Below are 16,559 nucleotides of genomic sequence, written 5' to 3'. Positions count from 1 at the left end.
CAAATACAGAGCCTGCATTCACCTCTCATGTGGCTTGGGCTAGGTCACGCTGGAGCATCAATGTGTGAGGAATGTTTTGGATGGTGGGTTTTGTTAACAATTGTACCTAGGTCTCAAGCTAATTTCTTTCAAAAGTAATGTTTCAGACTTTCTAAAATCAGTCTGAGGATAAGAGAAAAACAGAAAAGAGTGCTGAATTGTCAGGCCCTATTTCTGTCTTTTTGGAAACTGCATCCTCAGTTTGCATCTTGAAGCTTTGCCACATGTGCCCTTGGTGGTGTTTTGGTTCAATGAACGTTAAATTTTGGGAAGAGGAAAGCATGAGTGAGAAGGTCTGAACTTACAACAATGTTGGAGTCAGCAGCAACACCATTCTGAAGATGGCTCTCTGGCAAGGTCAAGCATTTGTTGGCTCCCAGCTCAGTCCCTCTTGCAGCAAAGGCACAGCTGAGAAGCTCTGGTGGATGAACTCCAGCAACCCCCATTGTGCTGGTGTGAGAAGCTGCTCTTGCTGCTGTTCCACCCAGTGTCCTGTGCTGCTATGTCCCCCTCACATCAGTTTTTGCAGCTGTCTGGCCACCTGATGAGCTCCTCAGCTCACTGAGGCCAGAGCAAGCACACTCCCTAAAGAAAAGTGAGCAAATTTAGTGAGCTGAACTCGTGTGGTGAAGGCTGAGGGAATCGTACCAGCTGGCATAGAGAAGTAGGCACCATCCCTTTAAAAAGCATAGGATGAGGAGAAGGGCCCCCTTTGCTGGGTAGATCAGCTCAACTGCCCTTTGACATCTCTTCCTAAGACTGGTTTTTATGCCTTTTCAGCTGAAGGGCAGGCATGTATCTGTCCTGCCGTCTCAGCTGCAGAGCGATTGCTGGTAGAGGCAAATGAAGTGTCTTTCAAACGGCTTTGAGAAGTTCTGCACATTTTTATTCACCACGTGCCTGAGTCTCTGGAGAGCCTGAGAACATTATATTAGTACAGGCCCAGACACCCTGTGAGCCCACACTTCTGGAAACAGTTGATTTATATCCATGTTACCAGTCTCTTAAGTCTAAAATCTCCCAGTCCAGCAGTCCCTAGGCAAAATAACAGGGGAAATAATTTATAATGGGGTGGTGTTTATTTCCTCCCCCTTAGCACTTAATTTATTACAGCTGAATCTTCTGAAACTACTTACTTCATGTGACTTTCTTGCTTAGCAATCTGCACTTGTTCCATATGTCAAACAGCATTGCACAGCTAATTTGGATGGGTATGTGCCAGAAAAAATACCAGCCTATGCAGTTACACTCTTAACAGGTTTGCCTCTGTTTAGAAGTCCATTCAAATGCTTTTAACTTGAACTATCTAATGCAAAGGCATTTGGATGCATTTCGCAAAAGCTGGCCTAACACAGGCATCTTGGTCATTAAATGAGTGCAGCAACAACTGAGCACTTGCTGTCTTTTTATATAACACCTCTGCATTTTCAGCAGGTGAATCACAGAATATTCATTTTTGTGAACTGAGAAATGAATTCTCCTTTGTGCTCTCTGTCAGTTTGCATTGAATCAGCAGAGGTACATAGGACTTGGTTACATCTGTTTTAATTTTTGAGTCTCATGAATTGATTTGTAAGAAGCAGAAGCTCTTTCAATATTGCTTGCCAAGATTTTGCAGCTGTGAATATTGGAACTTGAATAATACATATTCCTTGCGGTCAGAGTCTAAAGCTCTTCACGCATCACAGCTAGAAATGTCAGTGCTGAGCGAAAAGTAAGTGGGGTAGCAGTGGTGATCTGGTGCTTGCCAATTTATGTAGTGTGGATGCTTAATGAGTTGCAGCATAAATGCAGTGCAAACACTAGCTGTTGGGTTGGAACACTGAGTGAAGAAAGGAACTGAGCAGGCAAGCAGGGAAAGGATGCTGCTCAAGTATTTCCTGCAATGCAAGGCATCTTCAGGACATTCTTATATTTGTACTGCACAGCATAATAATTGATAGCTTCATCTAAGCTTAAAGTTCCAAATAAGCCACTTTGTATAGGGAAGCGGCAGTACAAATGTTGCTACCTGGGTGACCTCTGTGGGCTAATCTATGCAGTGACATTAGGACACATGGAGCTCTGTATTCACATGACTTTATAGCTTCTAGATGGTAGGGTTTCTGTACTCTCTTGTTCAGTTGTAGACACTTTGAGACTGATAGAATTTTGCTGTAATATAGCGTAGTTTCACTCGTGCCAAAAAGATGTCTCTTGGTGGAAGCTGGCACTAAGTGGAGCAGGAATATTGAATTAAAACCTCGGTTCATTAGCACTGCTTCTTTCCTTACACTTTTTGTCACACACATTTTCTAAGACTGTTACACAAAAAGGCAGTGTGATACCTGGACTAAAGAAAGGGGCTGGAACTCAGGAGACACCCCTAAGGTCTGTTACTGGGTCTTGGTGGAATAGGTTGTTCTAACTTCTCTGAGTTTTTGTGGATGGCGTGGAGGAGGAAGGTCCTATTAACGGTGTAGCCTGAGACTGCGCAAGTTCGGGCTACATACCCAATACTTACTTTGGACTACGTACTCCCAACTTGCTTTGCAGTGAAATGAAATGAGAAGGCAGACTAGAGGGAGAAGTGTAAACAGTGTCCATGCTCCCCTGTTAGAACAAGTGGCCAAGGTGGCAGGTTGCATGCAGAGAGGGATCTGGCAGCTCTCATACGTGCAGTCACCTTCATGTTTCGTTACTTCCCTCTGGCAAATCACAGGCAAAAACATGAGCTGAGTTCCAGTATGAGAAACCATGAGTCTGCAGTATTTGGGACGGTACAAGCCCCCACATACTCAGGAGTTATGTTCTCCAGGCCTTTGAATATCCAGTAGCTTGACTAGATGTCCAGAAGTCCTGGAAAAATTGCCAGTTAGTTTGCTCATTGGCTTAACAGTTCAAGTCAGTAAAATAAAATGTTTCTAGGGAAACCTGGATGTATCTTAGCTTGAAGTGACTCGATATGGTCTCAGCTCTGCTCCTGCAGCTAGGTTTTGCCCCTTGGACAGGGCAGCCTGGGAGGTTGAAGACAGCCTTGAGAGAGTTTACTGAAGTTGCCTTGGAAGCCCAAGTTTTTATTTATTTCAAACCTTGAGTTAACCTCCTTGGCAAGCTGGAGTGGTCATTACCTTAGTGAGCGATTTACAGGCACGTTAAGGCTCTTTTACAGTGCCAGAACAGTCTTAAGGGAGCCTTAGACTAAGCGAAAATCTGATCTGTAAACTTCAGTTTTATCTTCCCTTAAGAGCGGAGGAAAGACTATTTCTCTGTGTTGCAGGGTGCAGTGGTTCAGTGTGTTGAAATCCTCAGATGGACAGAACTCCTGAGTGCAGAAAGCATTAGTCATGTTACACATGACTCATTTCTCAGTGGGTGTCAAAGTAATTTTCTTCTCATTTGGACATGTTGTGCTTTCTTTCAGCAATGGAAAACCCTGTTCTATGTACTTGAGTGTCTTCTCCCTCCTTAGTCCAACTCCCAGCAGGTCATGAGAGAAAGTGCCCAGGGTTTGGTGTGAAATCCTGCTCTGAAGTGACACAACATCTGATTTTGTAGAAATACACTTGTTCCTGCAGTGCTAATTAGCCATCTGAAGTACGGGTTTAAGAACCTCAGTAATGTATTTAACATTTCAGATAGCCTTCAGGTTTTTAATTACTTTAACACTTATTCAGAGGCCTGGATCCTGATACATTCTTCCTTAAAATATTCTTCAAAACAGTTTTAGTTATTTTAGAACTTGGACATTTTACCTCACAGCTGACCTAGAAATATATTTCTTCAGCTGTTCTGCTGCTTACTTGGTTTTGCTGTGTTTTGTGGTCTAACACACTAACTCAGATTTGGGTTACTAGCAAACTTTATTCTCAAACCATGACAAAGAATACTGGGGAGTAAATAGAGGAGATCATGCCGTTTCAGCACTTCAAGGAAAAACTGATTGTTTGCCTCAGAAAGTACCTTTTTGTTGAAAAAAATATTTTTGTGGGAGGAAGGAGAGGAGAAACAGCAGGAGAATTTATCCTGGTAGGGAATTTTAATAAATAAAAGTTATTTTGGTTTCAGTTTCTCATGCTCTTATCATCTTAGTTATAGTTTTCTCCCCTCCTTCCTCCTTGGCCCTGCTCTTCTTACCCATCAACCACTTCTCCTGTCCCTTGTCTCTTCATCTTCTTAACAAAATCCCAGCCAAGGAGCTAAAAACCAACATCACCCCAGTAACAAATCTTCCAGTTCCTCTCGTCTTCCAAGACTGTAACTAGCACCACGTCCGTGATTCATAAGTTTCCTCTGCCTGCATATCATAACCTTTTCTTTGCAAGGTGCCTGTTGTACCTACCTCAGGAGCACGCTTTCCAAAACTGATGTTCTTCTTTTGTGTGCTCAGTCCTCAGCTGACTGCTGCAAGTTACCAGCGTATTGCTGGGAATCTTTGTCCTGAGCAAACAGAAGAGTTTTTTGCTATTCACCATCCTAAAATCCAATTACTAAATTGCTTGTTAGTTACAAATAGCAATCCTACCTCTCACGGTTTTGGTGAAAATACTTAAATCTTTGCATAGCTTCATTTTGTGTGTTTTGAATCTTGTTGGTTTTATTTTCTTATTGGTATCCTTTAAAAATTGGTCTGTGTTTTGAGCTTCTAAAAGAGGTGCCATGTTTTTTAGCTGCTGTCCAAACTTGCATACCTTTTCCTTTTTGCAGCTGTTCACTAATGTTTTATTCATTCAATATTCTCACATTTTTGGACAATATTAAATGTTTCTCCCCATTTTGTACCACACCTTGAAAGGACAATTTCCTACATGGAAGTTTTGGGGTTTGCTTGATTTGCTTGATTTGCTATTTTCTGGCTTTGACATGCATAATTCTTTTTCCCTCTCCCCTATGTGTAGATTTTGCAGCCTTTATGAAGTGTTCATCTTGGTTTCACTGGGAGTCCAAGTATAGTGAATGTATGATAACTGCAATATTGATCTAGAGTGTGGATGGATTTTCTGCCTCTAGATTTCTTTGATTTAAATACATTTGGGGTTGTAGGGAGAGGGACAGCACAGAAAACAGATGTCCCATACATTAAAGAAGAGCCTAAAGGATGACACATACAATCTCTGTGTTCAGCTTCTTGGGAAGATCCTGTATCTTCAAGCACTCTGTCTCTGAACCACCCTGAAATTCCAAGTCCAAGTGACAAGCCTGGTCTCCAAAATCTGCTGTTGTGAATGATATATAAGAAGAGGAATGGTATTAGCCATTCATACAGTAGTGACTGAATAGTGATATTTGTGGGTTTCAGGCATTTAATTGCTGATATGGGGTGTTAGGTTTTCTAGGATTTAGTGTTATCTCTGAAGGAATGCAGATAGGTCTTACTAGAGGGAAAATGGCCTTCCTGATCCCACGGGTATAAACATGCCGTGAAGAGTGCTGTCCAGGGAGACAGAAAAAAGGTTTTACTGCCATTCAAAGAGTGCTTTTCTGTTATGCCACACTCATCTTCTGCCAATCTATTATTGAACCAGAAATATTTCTTTGTTTATAATAATCCTTTCTTCAAATACTAATGTAAAATGTTTGCTGTCATGTGTAGTTTCTTACCACCTAACAGGTTTCTTGAGCAGAGAAACAGGGGATATGTGGGTTGCTTGAAGAAGCAGCTTCAGTTATTTAATTGCTAATGAGTTTTCTTCTTCCACAGGGAGAAAGAGGCTTGCCAGGACTACAGGGTGTGATTGGGTTTCCTGGAATGCAAGGACCTGAAGGTCCCCCTGGGCCACCAGGGCTTAAGGTAAGAACTTAAGCTTTAGTATTTAAAACACTCAGATTTCCCTAAATTGTCGTCCCTGGGAAAGACAAAGCTATCTCTTTTCCTTTGCAGGGTGATACTGGAGAACCAGGACTACCAGGAACAAAGGGAACAAGAGTGAGTTCTAACTTACTTTTTTTTTGCAATTCTGATGTCTATGGGTTTATATGTCTTTAACTCTCCTTGGCTGCCTTCAAGTGCAAGATGGGGTTAGTCTCTTTGAGTTAAATCAATGACATCCCCTTGTGCTGCACAATGATTTCAAAAGTCTTGCTTTTGCCTTTGAAGTTCTTTCTGCATTGGGCAGTCAGTGCCTTTGTCCATTTGCATTTTCACCTGGTACTTACCACTGCATCAACAGCACTGGTTTTAATATGCCTTTGATATTTTTCTGACATACCAAGAAGCTTTTTCCAGCTTGAATATGAACCAACCTTATTACTTCATGCAAAATTCTCCTTTATGTTTGCCATCTAACCTCCCTGAAGCGCTCTAGCAGAGACGCTGACACACCCATGAGCATATACATGTTAAAAATGTGCATAAGGTGCAGAGCTGAATTAAAGCCAGGGACAAAGATCTCTTGACTTTGATAGAAGAGGCTCTGAATATGTCTGTAACCTTCCTGTTGTCATTTCTCTTTAATGTGGCACCTATGTAACACTTATTTTAGCACATTATATTATCCAGGGCCATGTCTTTTCAGGTTTTGTGAGGTGCCAAGCCCATTCTAAGCATTTTCACATTTCGTAATATAATGATGAAAGAGGATTCAAATGACTTGACCAGTAATGATGCATACATTTTCAGCTATACTCTTCTGTCCACAGATTTTCAAAATACTGTCTCAGTATTGTTTGCCATTTGCCTACAGTTGGTGCAGCGCATAACTGCAGTTGTTGAGCTATTACAGAGAGGGTATTCTGCTGGATCAAGAGATCCTTATTTCAGTCCATGGTGTTCATGATACCCTGGGGTATCCAAAGTGTTAATGTGAATTCTCAGCTCCTGGCAAATGTGTTTTTGTGCTACAGTGCAAGTAGACTCTTCTAGCAATTATAAAGTTTTGGAAGATGCAAATATGCTATCTGAGCACAGGATTCCCATACATCTTTTCTGCTTCATAATACATGTATTAGGAAATACTGCATGAATATATAAGCTGGTAGAATGAAAATGATGCGCCAAGTCAAACTCCTGATTCATTATACTGAAATACTGTTCAAGGAGAAAGGGTTATCTCAACCCCATAGTTTTTTTGATGATGAGGATGTATTGATACACTGATCTGGAGTATGAAACAGAGAAGCATCTTTACAGTGCATTAACATCCTCGTCTGCTATGAAGAGGTGCCTGCAGTAAATTTCATTTTGGGAGTGATGGGTGTGAGAAGACAGAACCTCTGCATTCTTTTTTACCTGTACGTAAGGCTGTGGTCCAGTTCCTGTTGAAGGAAATCCATATTGCTGCTTAAAAAGATAAAGAAATATAGAAAGTTGCTTTCAGTTATTGATTACTAAGGTGCCATGTTTGAGAGGTTTTGAAGACTAGAGCTATTTTGTCAAGGAACTTTAAAATAAACTGTTACTTGGTTTTTGACTGTCACTGCTGGAGATGTGACTTGGACTACAGCTTGTCCTTGCTGTTTTGTGAGTTTGTCATTTCAGTTTATGTTTTTGTCAATTGCAGGGCCCCCCAGGAGCATCAGGCTTTCCAGGAAACCCAGGCCTTCCTGTATGTATGAAGTTTATGTATTTTTACAAAGTACATCAAAGTTTTAAGTGTGACATCTGACCTGGACTATTGCTAATACTGCTATTTTCTTTCTTTTCATGTAGGGCATTCCTGGACAAGATGGCCCTCCTGGTCCACCTGGCATTCCAGGGTGTAATGGCACAAAGGTGACATTTACATATATTTATAACAGCATCTCTTGTGTTGAAATAAAAACATCCCTCAAGCATATGTTCCCTAAATAAAACCAATTTCTCTCTTTCTCCTTAGGGTGAAAGAGGTCCAGTAGGTCCCCCAGGTTTACCAGGACTGACTGGGAGCATAGTAAGTAGATTCTTGCATGCTTGATCCACTTATTTCAACCCTGATTCTTGAAATGCAAATATAACTATATGAAATGATACAGAGTATAAGATGTAAAATATCAAACACTGAGGACCAATTACATCAAATATGTCTTTTTTCACAGGGACCCCCAGGACCTCCAGGAATGAAGGTACATTTTGCTCTAAGTATGTTCTAACAGTAAGAATTAGGGTGAACTCTACACCCTCTAAGACTAGCAGTTCTTACTTAAGGACTGAAAAAATGTACCACCATGTTTCACTTTGTACTCTGTTCTGCAGTCCCACTAAATAAAGACAGTGGGGCGACCTCCAATTAATAACGATTGAACACATGAGTTGTTCCATGCAGGCCTTGAAAGTGTAAGTATTACAGAGATTACAACAGAAATAAGTAGTACATATCATTAATTATGTATAAACAGTGTGGTGCCCACCTAATTGTGTATAAAGTTTTATACAGATTTTGTGATTCAAACATTTGTTTTGATATTGACATTTCATTTATCTAAATAGTTTCACACAGATAATGTTTGTGGAAGAAGGTCATATAGCCTAAAGTATGAGAACCATCCAACACATACTAAACAGTTTTTATAAAGAAAAAATTAAACTACATAGGTATCTGAGTGTGTTTTGTGAGCTGGAGAATGAAATATTGAATGTTAACGGAAAGCTTTTGCTTTTTAAAATGAACAGATATAATTTGGAATTGTAAGCTGAACATAAGTCCCAATGTAATCTCAGATTTGTAATGACCTGACTACCTGAAGCTGTAAAATTCCCTTTTCTCTTTCTCTCACATGGGAAGAACTGACTTAGTCTATTCACTGACGTGCTCAAATATTTGTCCCCTAGGCATGTATGCATGGGTACACAACTCCTGAAATAAAATTACTTACTATATTGCAATTTTGTACAAAAATGCAGGGAAAATGGGATCTTTTGCTATCAAAAAAGAGAAACATAAAGAAGTGGATAATGATCAGAACAGTTTTCTGAAGCAAGACAAAATGGATTCCTGTTTTGAAGAAAAAGGATGCCATAAATGGCTTTTATGTCAAAATTAGGTATAAGACTGAATATCTTAGCCTGGAAAAGAGACTGTTACACTTCTCTCAGCAGCCAGGTCAGATTCTCCAGTTATGTGGTGACCCTGTCTGAAGTAGTGATAGATTTGGTGGGAAAAATCTTTCTGATTACCCATTAAAGTATAGGAAATCAGGATATGAAAGAAGATTTCCTACTGGAATCTCTTCAGGTGACTTTAAAGGTTTGACAATTAGGGTCCTCACTTTTAATATCTCTTGCTATGTTTCAACTGAATTAAAAGAAGTAAGATGACTTTTTTTTAAGTCAGCTTTCCAAATGATTCTTTGCATAGCTCCAACTTCCCTCTCATTGCAATATTAGTGGTTTTGAATGTATTTGAATGGATGTTCAAGTATTATTCATTTTCTTTTCTTGTTATAGGGAGATCCAGGTGAAGTGATTGGTCTTTTACCTCCTAGTGTGCTAAAAGGTGATAAAGGCTTTCCTGGCCAACCTGGACTACCTGTAAGTCCAAATGATGTTTGAATAGCAGTGAGCTTCAATTAAAATTATATCAGTATCATGAAATTACCAAGCAAGAATCGCTTTTTAATTATGCCATTTTAATTTTTCATAGGGTCCACCTGGAACTCCAGGGTTTCAGGGACCAATGGGGCCACAGGGGCCTCCAGGAGAACCAGTAAGTTTCCTCTCATGCCGATCTGCACTTTACTTATAGAGCTTTATTATAGGAAAGTTCTACAAGGTGTGTATAGCCAGTGCTTGTTGGGGTTTGGGAAAGACAACCTGTGGTTCCAGGCTTCATGTTTAGACTCCTGGACTCTACCGTGGCAGGAATGACTGCGTAACGTAGGTTTTCAATACCAGCTGCTCCTACAGTCATCTACACTTGCAGGCTTGGAGGACATTTTTGTGTGGGAGGAGCTGTAATATTTATTCCTCCTTTCCCCTCTTCTCCCACTGATTTTATAGAAAATAAACTACAAACCTAGCAGCCAGATCTAAATCAAGATGTTTGCTGAGGTTGTTCCTATGGGCAGCCACAGTAAGCAGTACGGTGGAAAACAGGATATGAACTGTCTGTTATTATAGGAATTTATTTTGTCAATTATAGTAATTGACAAATGCTGAAGGCATTTCAGCTATTTGGCATTTTGAGAGGTCTAACAGATACCTAGTATCTTCTCTTCCTGCACTGGATGCAGGTAACACTAGCAGCAATCAGTTATTGCCATCTGGTCTACCCCATGATTCTGGCCATGAAAGTGAGCTGTGTGAGATCTCTTATCCTTCTCAGGAAAACTGACAGTGATGTAAAGGAAAGCAATTGTACAGTTTAGTCAGTATTTGCACTTGCTGATGTGAAAAAGAACAATTTTAATGAAAGAAAGGTGAGGACTAATATTTAGCATGCAAGACTGGGAAAAAAAAAAGTCATCAATAAAGTAATTTTACAGCGCAGACGTTTTTGATTGTCTCTTGTCTAGATGCTGATTAGGTCCAACACTTAACTGCAAAACAAGGTCTGATGAGATATCTTAGAGACAGATTCTGTTTGTTTATATTATTTGTTCTAAGTTGTGAGTACTGCACAGTAGCAGACTTTACATCTTGGTTTAATGGGAAAAATTGCATTTTTTACTATCTTTATAGAATAACACATTATTCTACCTAGTGTAATATATACATATATATGCAAAAATGTATTGTTTTGTAGGGTCCCCCTGGGCCACCAGGACTCCCAGGCGAAAAGGTAAGGCTCTGTTTATTATAAAGATGAAGTCTATTTGTTTATTTATTTGGCACACCAGATCCCAAAAAATCAGGAAACTTATAGTTCTAAAGGAGTGGGGGTTTTACACTCTGGGATCTATTTTTATGTCTTAATGGGCATCATAAAGAGATTTTTAACACGTTTTTAATGTTTTTTTCAATTTTGTTTAGATCTGTTATCTCACTTGATCAAATCAGTAGTAATTACAGCATTCTATGGTTATTTGAACTTATCTTAAAATGTTAAATATGTCACAAAAATGTTGAAAAAAGGAGAACACTGACAATAAAATTATCTGATAAATTTAATTCTTTTTTTTCAAGAACTGGTGTGACACAGGACTTAAAAAAAGCAGCAGGGGATTAGGACATAATATGTATTTGTTTCACACATGCATTTAAAAGACACATTCTGTCTTTTTTTGCCTCTCTTAACTTCTCCCGTGTACAAAATACCTTCATATGAATGTATAGTTGTATGCATGCATGCACTGCTGAGAAAAATTGACTAAGTACGTGTGCTTTGTATTTTCAGGGCTACATGGGCTTGGGCTTTCAGGGTCCCAAAGGTGAAAAGGTAGGTCTCTGAAAAACTTCTAGAGGACAACTGTCAGAAATATTTTTGATATTTTGTTTTAAATAAATGAACTGTTGGAATCAATCAGTGGAGAAAAGCAGCACTGTAATTTTTGGAAGACTTGAGTAAAGCTGTAATTTACACCTAAATGAACAAAGTTCACGAACGGTTACAGAGTTTGCTCATGATGGTGCTATATCTGACATTAATTTAGGTTGTTACCTGGTTTTCCAGCTGTGACCAGTACTGACTACTTTAGTTTGCAGTAGGCAGGTCTGGAAGTATTTACTCTGTATATTGGAACTCATTGTGTTATCTATTTGAAATTGATTTAGTTCTGAGGGATGAGATTTAATGTGTTGTCCAGAATTATCAGAATTAGTTGTGGTAGGACCCTTGAGGGCCTGTTTTGGTAGTGTATACTTTTAAAGCATATCTTTCAGTTGTCACCTTTTACTGTGTTTTGACTCAACCAGGAGCAGCTTTCAGAGCACGCAGACTGGTTTACTTTTGAATGACAGTGAGCCAAAAGATGTGCTCCAGGATCCCATTTATTCTCTTAACCAACATCAAATGGGTAGTAAAACATGTTAAGTTTAATCTGTTACCGCTCCCACTGAGAGGTCTAGGCTAAAGCGCTTTATGTTGTGTTTTCAGGAGCCAATAAATGCATGCAGTCATGGGTTATTCGGTAAATTGATAGTGCGTCTTAGGCCTTCCCCAGAAGCTTCCCATGAGTGTCATTGACAGAGGCCTTTTGGAGTATAAGTGTTACTTAGGTGGGTTTATTTAATCCACCGCCTTATTTATGTATTTTGAGCCACACTGTTCCTGATGGATAGAATCTTTTGTGGCATGACACGCTGTTGCAATTAACTTGTTATCATAAAATTGCTTGAAAAATGTTGGTCATAGAAGCATATGGAGATTTCCTGGCCTCCTCAGATTTGTCTTTAGCAAAAAATTAATGGTATTGCTATGCATTATGGCCTGATAGAAATGTATCAAGCTTTTTTGGAGCTGTTTTACTTTAAAAGATTTTGCATTATATGAGGAGATGAGGTTCTGACCTGGCCATGGACACATACATACTAAAAAAGTATGATCCACAGTTATCATCTGGGAAGTTGGCCTTTGCATAATGTTGTAAAGCTAATGGAACACTATAAGCTTGGACTGACATTTTCCTTTAGGCATCAGCTTTCTGCAGCTGAACTCTTTCCCCCTAATCTGCGTCCTCCTTAAAGGAGGCGCTAAAAAACTTCTGTGCTATTACAATACTGATATTCAGCATTAATCAATCTTCACCCTAACAGGAAATGCAGAGATCTTTCTTCAGGGCAGTCTCTATCTGTCACCGATTATACAGTTGTGTTCCCTATCTGTGTGTAACCTATGTGGTTACATACAGTTGTGTATGTAACCCTTTCTCTGACTGATTTTGCCAAAATAAGAATTTTAAAAGAAACATTCATTTAGCTATATTTTTAAAAATGAGTTGTGGTTCTCTTTAATGTTATTGGTCTTAGTAATGTTTGTTCTCAGTGTCGGTACCATTTTCAATGGACTATCCTGGATTTGGTGTTGACAGGGAGAACAAGGAGTAAGGGGCCCCCCAGGACCCCCAGGACCAGCACCACATATGAAAGAAAAAGGGACTGAAGTCATAAAGGGAGAAAAGGTGAGACCTTAAATAATTAATCTTGTTGTAGTCTTCATTAAAATATGATCAATAGGAATTAACAAACAAAAGTAAAACAGAAAGAAAAAAGTCACGTACAGCCAAATTTTTAAAAATTTCTCCCTGTTTTACTTCATAAATGAATTTTGATTGTCTTTCTAGAAGTTCTCTGAAAAATATATGGTAAAGGTTAAATGCATAAATAATGTGATAAGTAACACAGACAGCAGAGGACTTTCCTGAGGAAGGAGGACTGATAAGCATAGTTCTGTAAACAACAAATATTCTAAAAATTTGAATTAAGTAGCTTATACTGGATTATCATATACAGAATCACATTCATGGAATCTGAGTGCTAATGAATTTTTCTATTACTGAATTAAGCAATCTAAGCAATATATACTAGTATAATAAACTAGCTCAATGGATTCACATTTTGTGTTTGTCTAACTTCTTGCATATCATACTATTAGGCATAGTTCTTGAAGCAGAGAACAGGGTTAAATGTGCTTCTGCTAACATGAAAAATTAAATTATTTGCAACATAAGTGAATAATGGTTAAGGTTTTGTCTACTAATCTACATTTTCTTAATGATTTCATTAGGGTGATCCAGGTGAAAAGGGTGAACAGGGAGCCCCAGTGAGTATTGTGTAGATTTTTTTTTATTACTATAAAAATTGTAAAGAATCTGATAATGTCCCTAAGTATAGCTGTTTGACAAGAGCAAATTTCCTTTAGAATTTGGCAGTATTTTTGATCTGGTGTGTATTTATTTTCCAGGGATTGCCAGGTTCAGGTTTCAGAGGAGAAAAGGGTGAACCTGGGAAGCCTGGTCCACGTGTAAGTATGCTCAATTTTATCAGTATCATAATTACAGTCATTGTATTGTTTCCGTAAGATAATTAAACTTAGTAACAATTAGTGAAACAGCAAATTTGGTATATTTCAAGCAAACAGGTTTTGCTGTTGGACAGGTGTACAAGTCAAAGTAGTAATAACATACAGTAATGACATGCTTTCAGATAAAGACACCTAACAGTAGCTTGCAGTGCTGAAGGCAAAGGCAAGACTCACTTTGATCCCAACTGAAGCAACATTAAGTCATTCCAGAACAGAAGAAAAAGCAAAGAAAAACAAGTCGCTCTGTAGGAGTGACTTTAGCTACATGGAATGTATTGAATGTATTTCATATACTCTTGTGTGCAATCTACAAAATAAGCTTGCTTAGCCTAAAGGTACTGTTTCTTACAAAGGGAGCAAAAAATATAGATGACTGAGATAAGTTCACTTGCTACTTTCTAGCCTGACTGTAGAAGCTTGAGGACATAAGGTCTGCTATATTTGCCTAGTCTGACCGATACCATAGTCTCATAACTTTCATAGCTGAGCTGGTAGCAAAAATACACATTTTCTACATGCAAACGTATCTAAAGTATTGTTTCTTAAATTGTGGGTCTTCATAAACTTAGAAAAAGTACCAGCACATCTGTAGGCATTGAATTGTACTTCAGTCTGAAAAAGAGATAATCTCCCTCTCTACTGTACTACAAGGTCAAATGTTCTGTTATCTTTTCAGTAAAGAAACATGATAGGATTATCTTTGCTATCATGTATGTATTTTTACTCTTACAGTAAATGAGGGCTTGAAAACTGGAAGAATGGAGAAATGTTGGCCTAGAGCTTGTTGAGGAAACCAGAGCATTTTGAATTGTTCAAAAATACAGCTTTCAGCTTCTAAAGACTTCCCTGAATACCTTTTTTAAGATATTTTATATATAATTGTTGCTGTTCAAGGGAATCATAGCTACTTCTGAAATTAAGATAAGGCTTGGAAGGTGAACAGATGTTAAGATCTGATATTCTAGTTTCATGGAATGAAACCGTATGATTAATTCCAATCACAGGGTACATTTGAAGACTCTCCTGACTTTACAGATCATAATTTTAATTGATCATTAAAAATTACTTTGTAACCCTTTTTTATAAAATACCATAGCTGCACACTTTGGTGCCTGTTCATGTTTGTTGTATCATTTTTATCCTTCAGTTACATTGTTTTAGACAGATTTTTTTGACCTAAACTGATAGATTAATTTTTTAGACTGAATTGCATACACTGTTACTTTGCGTATTAAGTGTATACGTTTTCTTGGGTTTATGGGAAATATTCGTATTACTTATGATACGCATACAATCTAAGCACTGTGACACCAACTAAAAGCCAGTTTCCAGTGGATTAGGCTACAAGCCTAGGTGCCAGTCCCTTCATGGTCCATAAGAAGAGGAAGGGAATGCTGAAAAGTAGCTTAATCCATCTAGATAATTTATCATCTGCCTGTTAATTATCTCAAGGAAATCTAATCCCCTCTTAAGATAACACAGTGGTCTAATAGTGAATCATTTTGTTCTGGAGAAGGGAGTCTTGGATTCTAGGTTATCATCTGCCTTGTGATTTGAAATTGTAACTCTCACTTTAGAGGAAGTGGTTTTTCCCACTAGATTACCATGCGATCTGATATGGGACCACTCTCCAAGCCCTCTGCTGAAACTGAGCCATTGAATGCCTAGAATAAGTGTTTTGTGAGGCAGGAGACTATATATGTAGGAATGGATTGCTATGAAGGGAAAAGTTTCTGGGTCTGGTTCCAGTTTCCTGTGCTGTTGATATATTTGTCTTGAAGCCTCCTTGACTGGGAAATCTGTATGTTATTCCTGGATCTGGGAACAAATTTGCAGAATTTTATTTAATTTTGCAGCTTGCAGGATGTTAAGTAATATAAGTACTAGGCAGTCACTATTTGCCTACTTTATACCCTGTGCACTGTTAGCTGCGTTAGCATGCTTCAATTAATGCATTATAATAGTGATTGTTTTGTTCTAGTGTTTCACCCACTGTGTTTAGACATTGCATGTATGTGGCCATCTATTTAAGCAAAGTGGATCTTGGTGTTTTACAGGGAAAGCCTGGAAAAGATGGTGAACCAGGACCAAAAGGAGAACCTGTATGTATTTTACTGAATTTCCAGTGCTGTTTCTTACATTCAAAGCAAAGAACTGTCTGTGTATTACAAAATGGTTGAAATTTTCTAGCCATCTGAATTGTTTGCTTGAAGTTGTTGCTTTCTGTGAATTAGTGACTATTTGAAAATTTAAAACTTAGATGCTGCCAGGGCTAAGATGTAACTACATTTGTCTTTGCTGGTTTTTCTGTCTTCTACACACAGGGTTTGCCCGGTGGGTATGGGGTTCCAGGACGACCCGGGGAGCCTGGTGCAAAGGTGCGTAGTACCGGCCTTTGAATCCCATCACACAGAATGTGGAGTTAAGAGCTTGTATGGCATGTTCATAGATGTGCAGTAAAGCAACAAATGGACATAAAGCCATATTAAATGAATGTTACTAAGTTGTGAAGTCATCACTCATTGACTGGGAAAAGTCAAAATTAAGGTAGCATAGGTATCCTTGGTTTACATATCTTACATGAATTGGTTAATGCAAGCTTTATTTTCACAAGCTTTTTGCCCAGCCAGTATATGTACAAGTGTACTTTACGAAAAATTCCAGTTT

General features: G+C 38.7%; 1 protein-coding gene across 2 annotated transcripts in view; it reads left to right on the top strand.

Moving 5' to 3' along the window:
- The window catches only part of COL4A1 (collagen type IV alpha 1 chain), a 124,789-nt gene that overhangs the window by 65,592 nt on the left and 42,638 nt on the right, over window positions 1-16,559 (top strand). For both annotated transcript variants that reach the window (XM_055701241.1, XM_055701242.1), the window contains exons 3-17: window positions 5,720-5,809; window positions 5,900-5,944; window positions 7,518-7,562; window positions 7,667-7,729; window positions 7,833-7,886; window positions 8,032-8,058; window positions 9,380-9,463; window positions 9,576-9,638; window positions 10,677-10,712; window positions 11,268-11,309; window positions 12,901-12,990; window positions 13,596-13,631; window positions 13,773-13,832; window positions 15,950-15,994; window positions 16,217-16,270. In XM_055701241.1, the coding sequence (XP_055557216.1) occupies window positions 5,720-5,809; window positions 5,900-5,944; window positions 7,518-7,562; window positions 7,667-7,729; window positions 7,833-7,886; window positions 8,032-8,058; window positions 9,380-9,463; window positions 9,576-9,638; window positions 10,677-10,712; window positions 11,268-11,309; window positions 12,901-12,990; window positions 13,596-13,631; window positions 13,773-13,832; window positions 15,950-15,994; window positions 16,217-16,270 (834 nt within the window). The remainder of the gene's footprint in view (window positions 1-5,719; window positions 5,810-5,899; window positions 5,945-7,517; window positions 7,563-7,666; window positions 7,730-7,832; window positions 7,887-8,031; window positions 8,059-9,379; window positions 9,464-9,575; window positions 9,639-10,676; window positions 10,713-11,267; window positions 11,310-12,900; window positions 12,991-13,595; window positions 13,632-13,772; window positions 13,833-15,949; window positions 15,995-16,216; window positions 16,271-16,559) is intronic.

The sequence above is a fragment of the Falco cherrug genome, chromosome 2 (genome assembly GCF_023634085.1).
Source record: "Falco cherrug isolate bFalChe1 chromosome 2, bFalChe1.pri, whole genome shotgun sequence".
In the NCBI taxonomy this organism is placed as follows: Eukaryota; Metazoa; Chordata; class Aves; order Falconiformes; family Falconidae; genus Falco; species Falco cherrug.
This window is presented reverse-complemented; position numbering and strand designations above follow the sequence as displayed.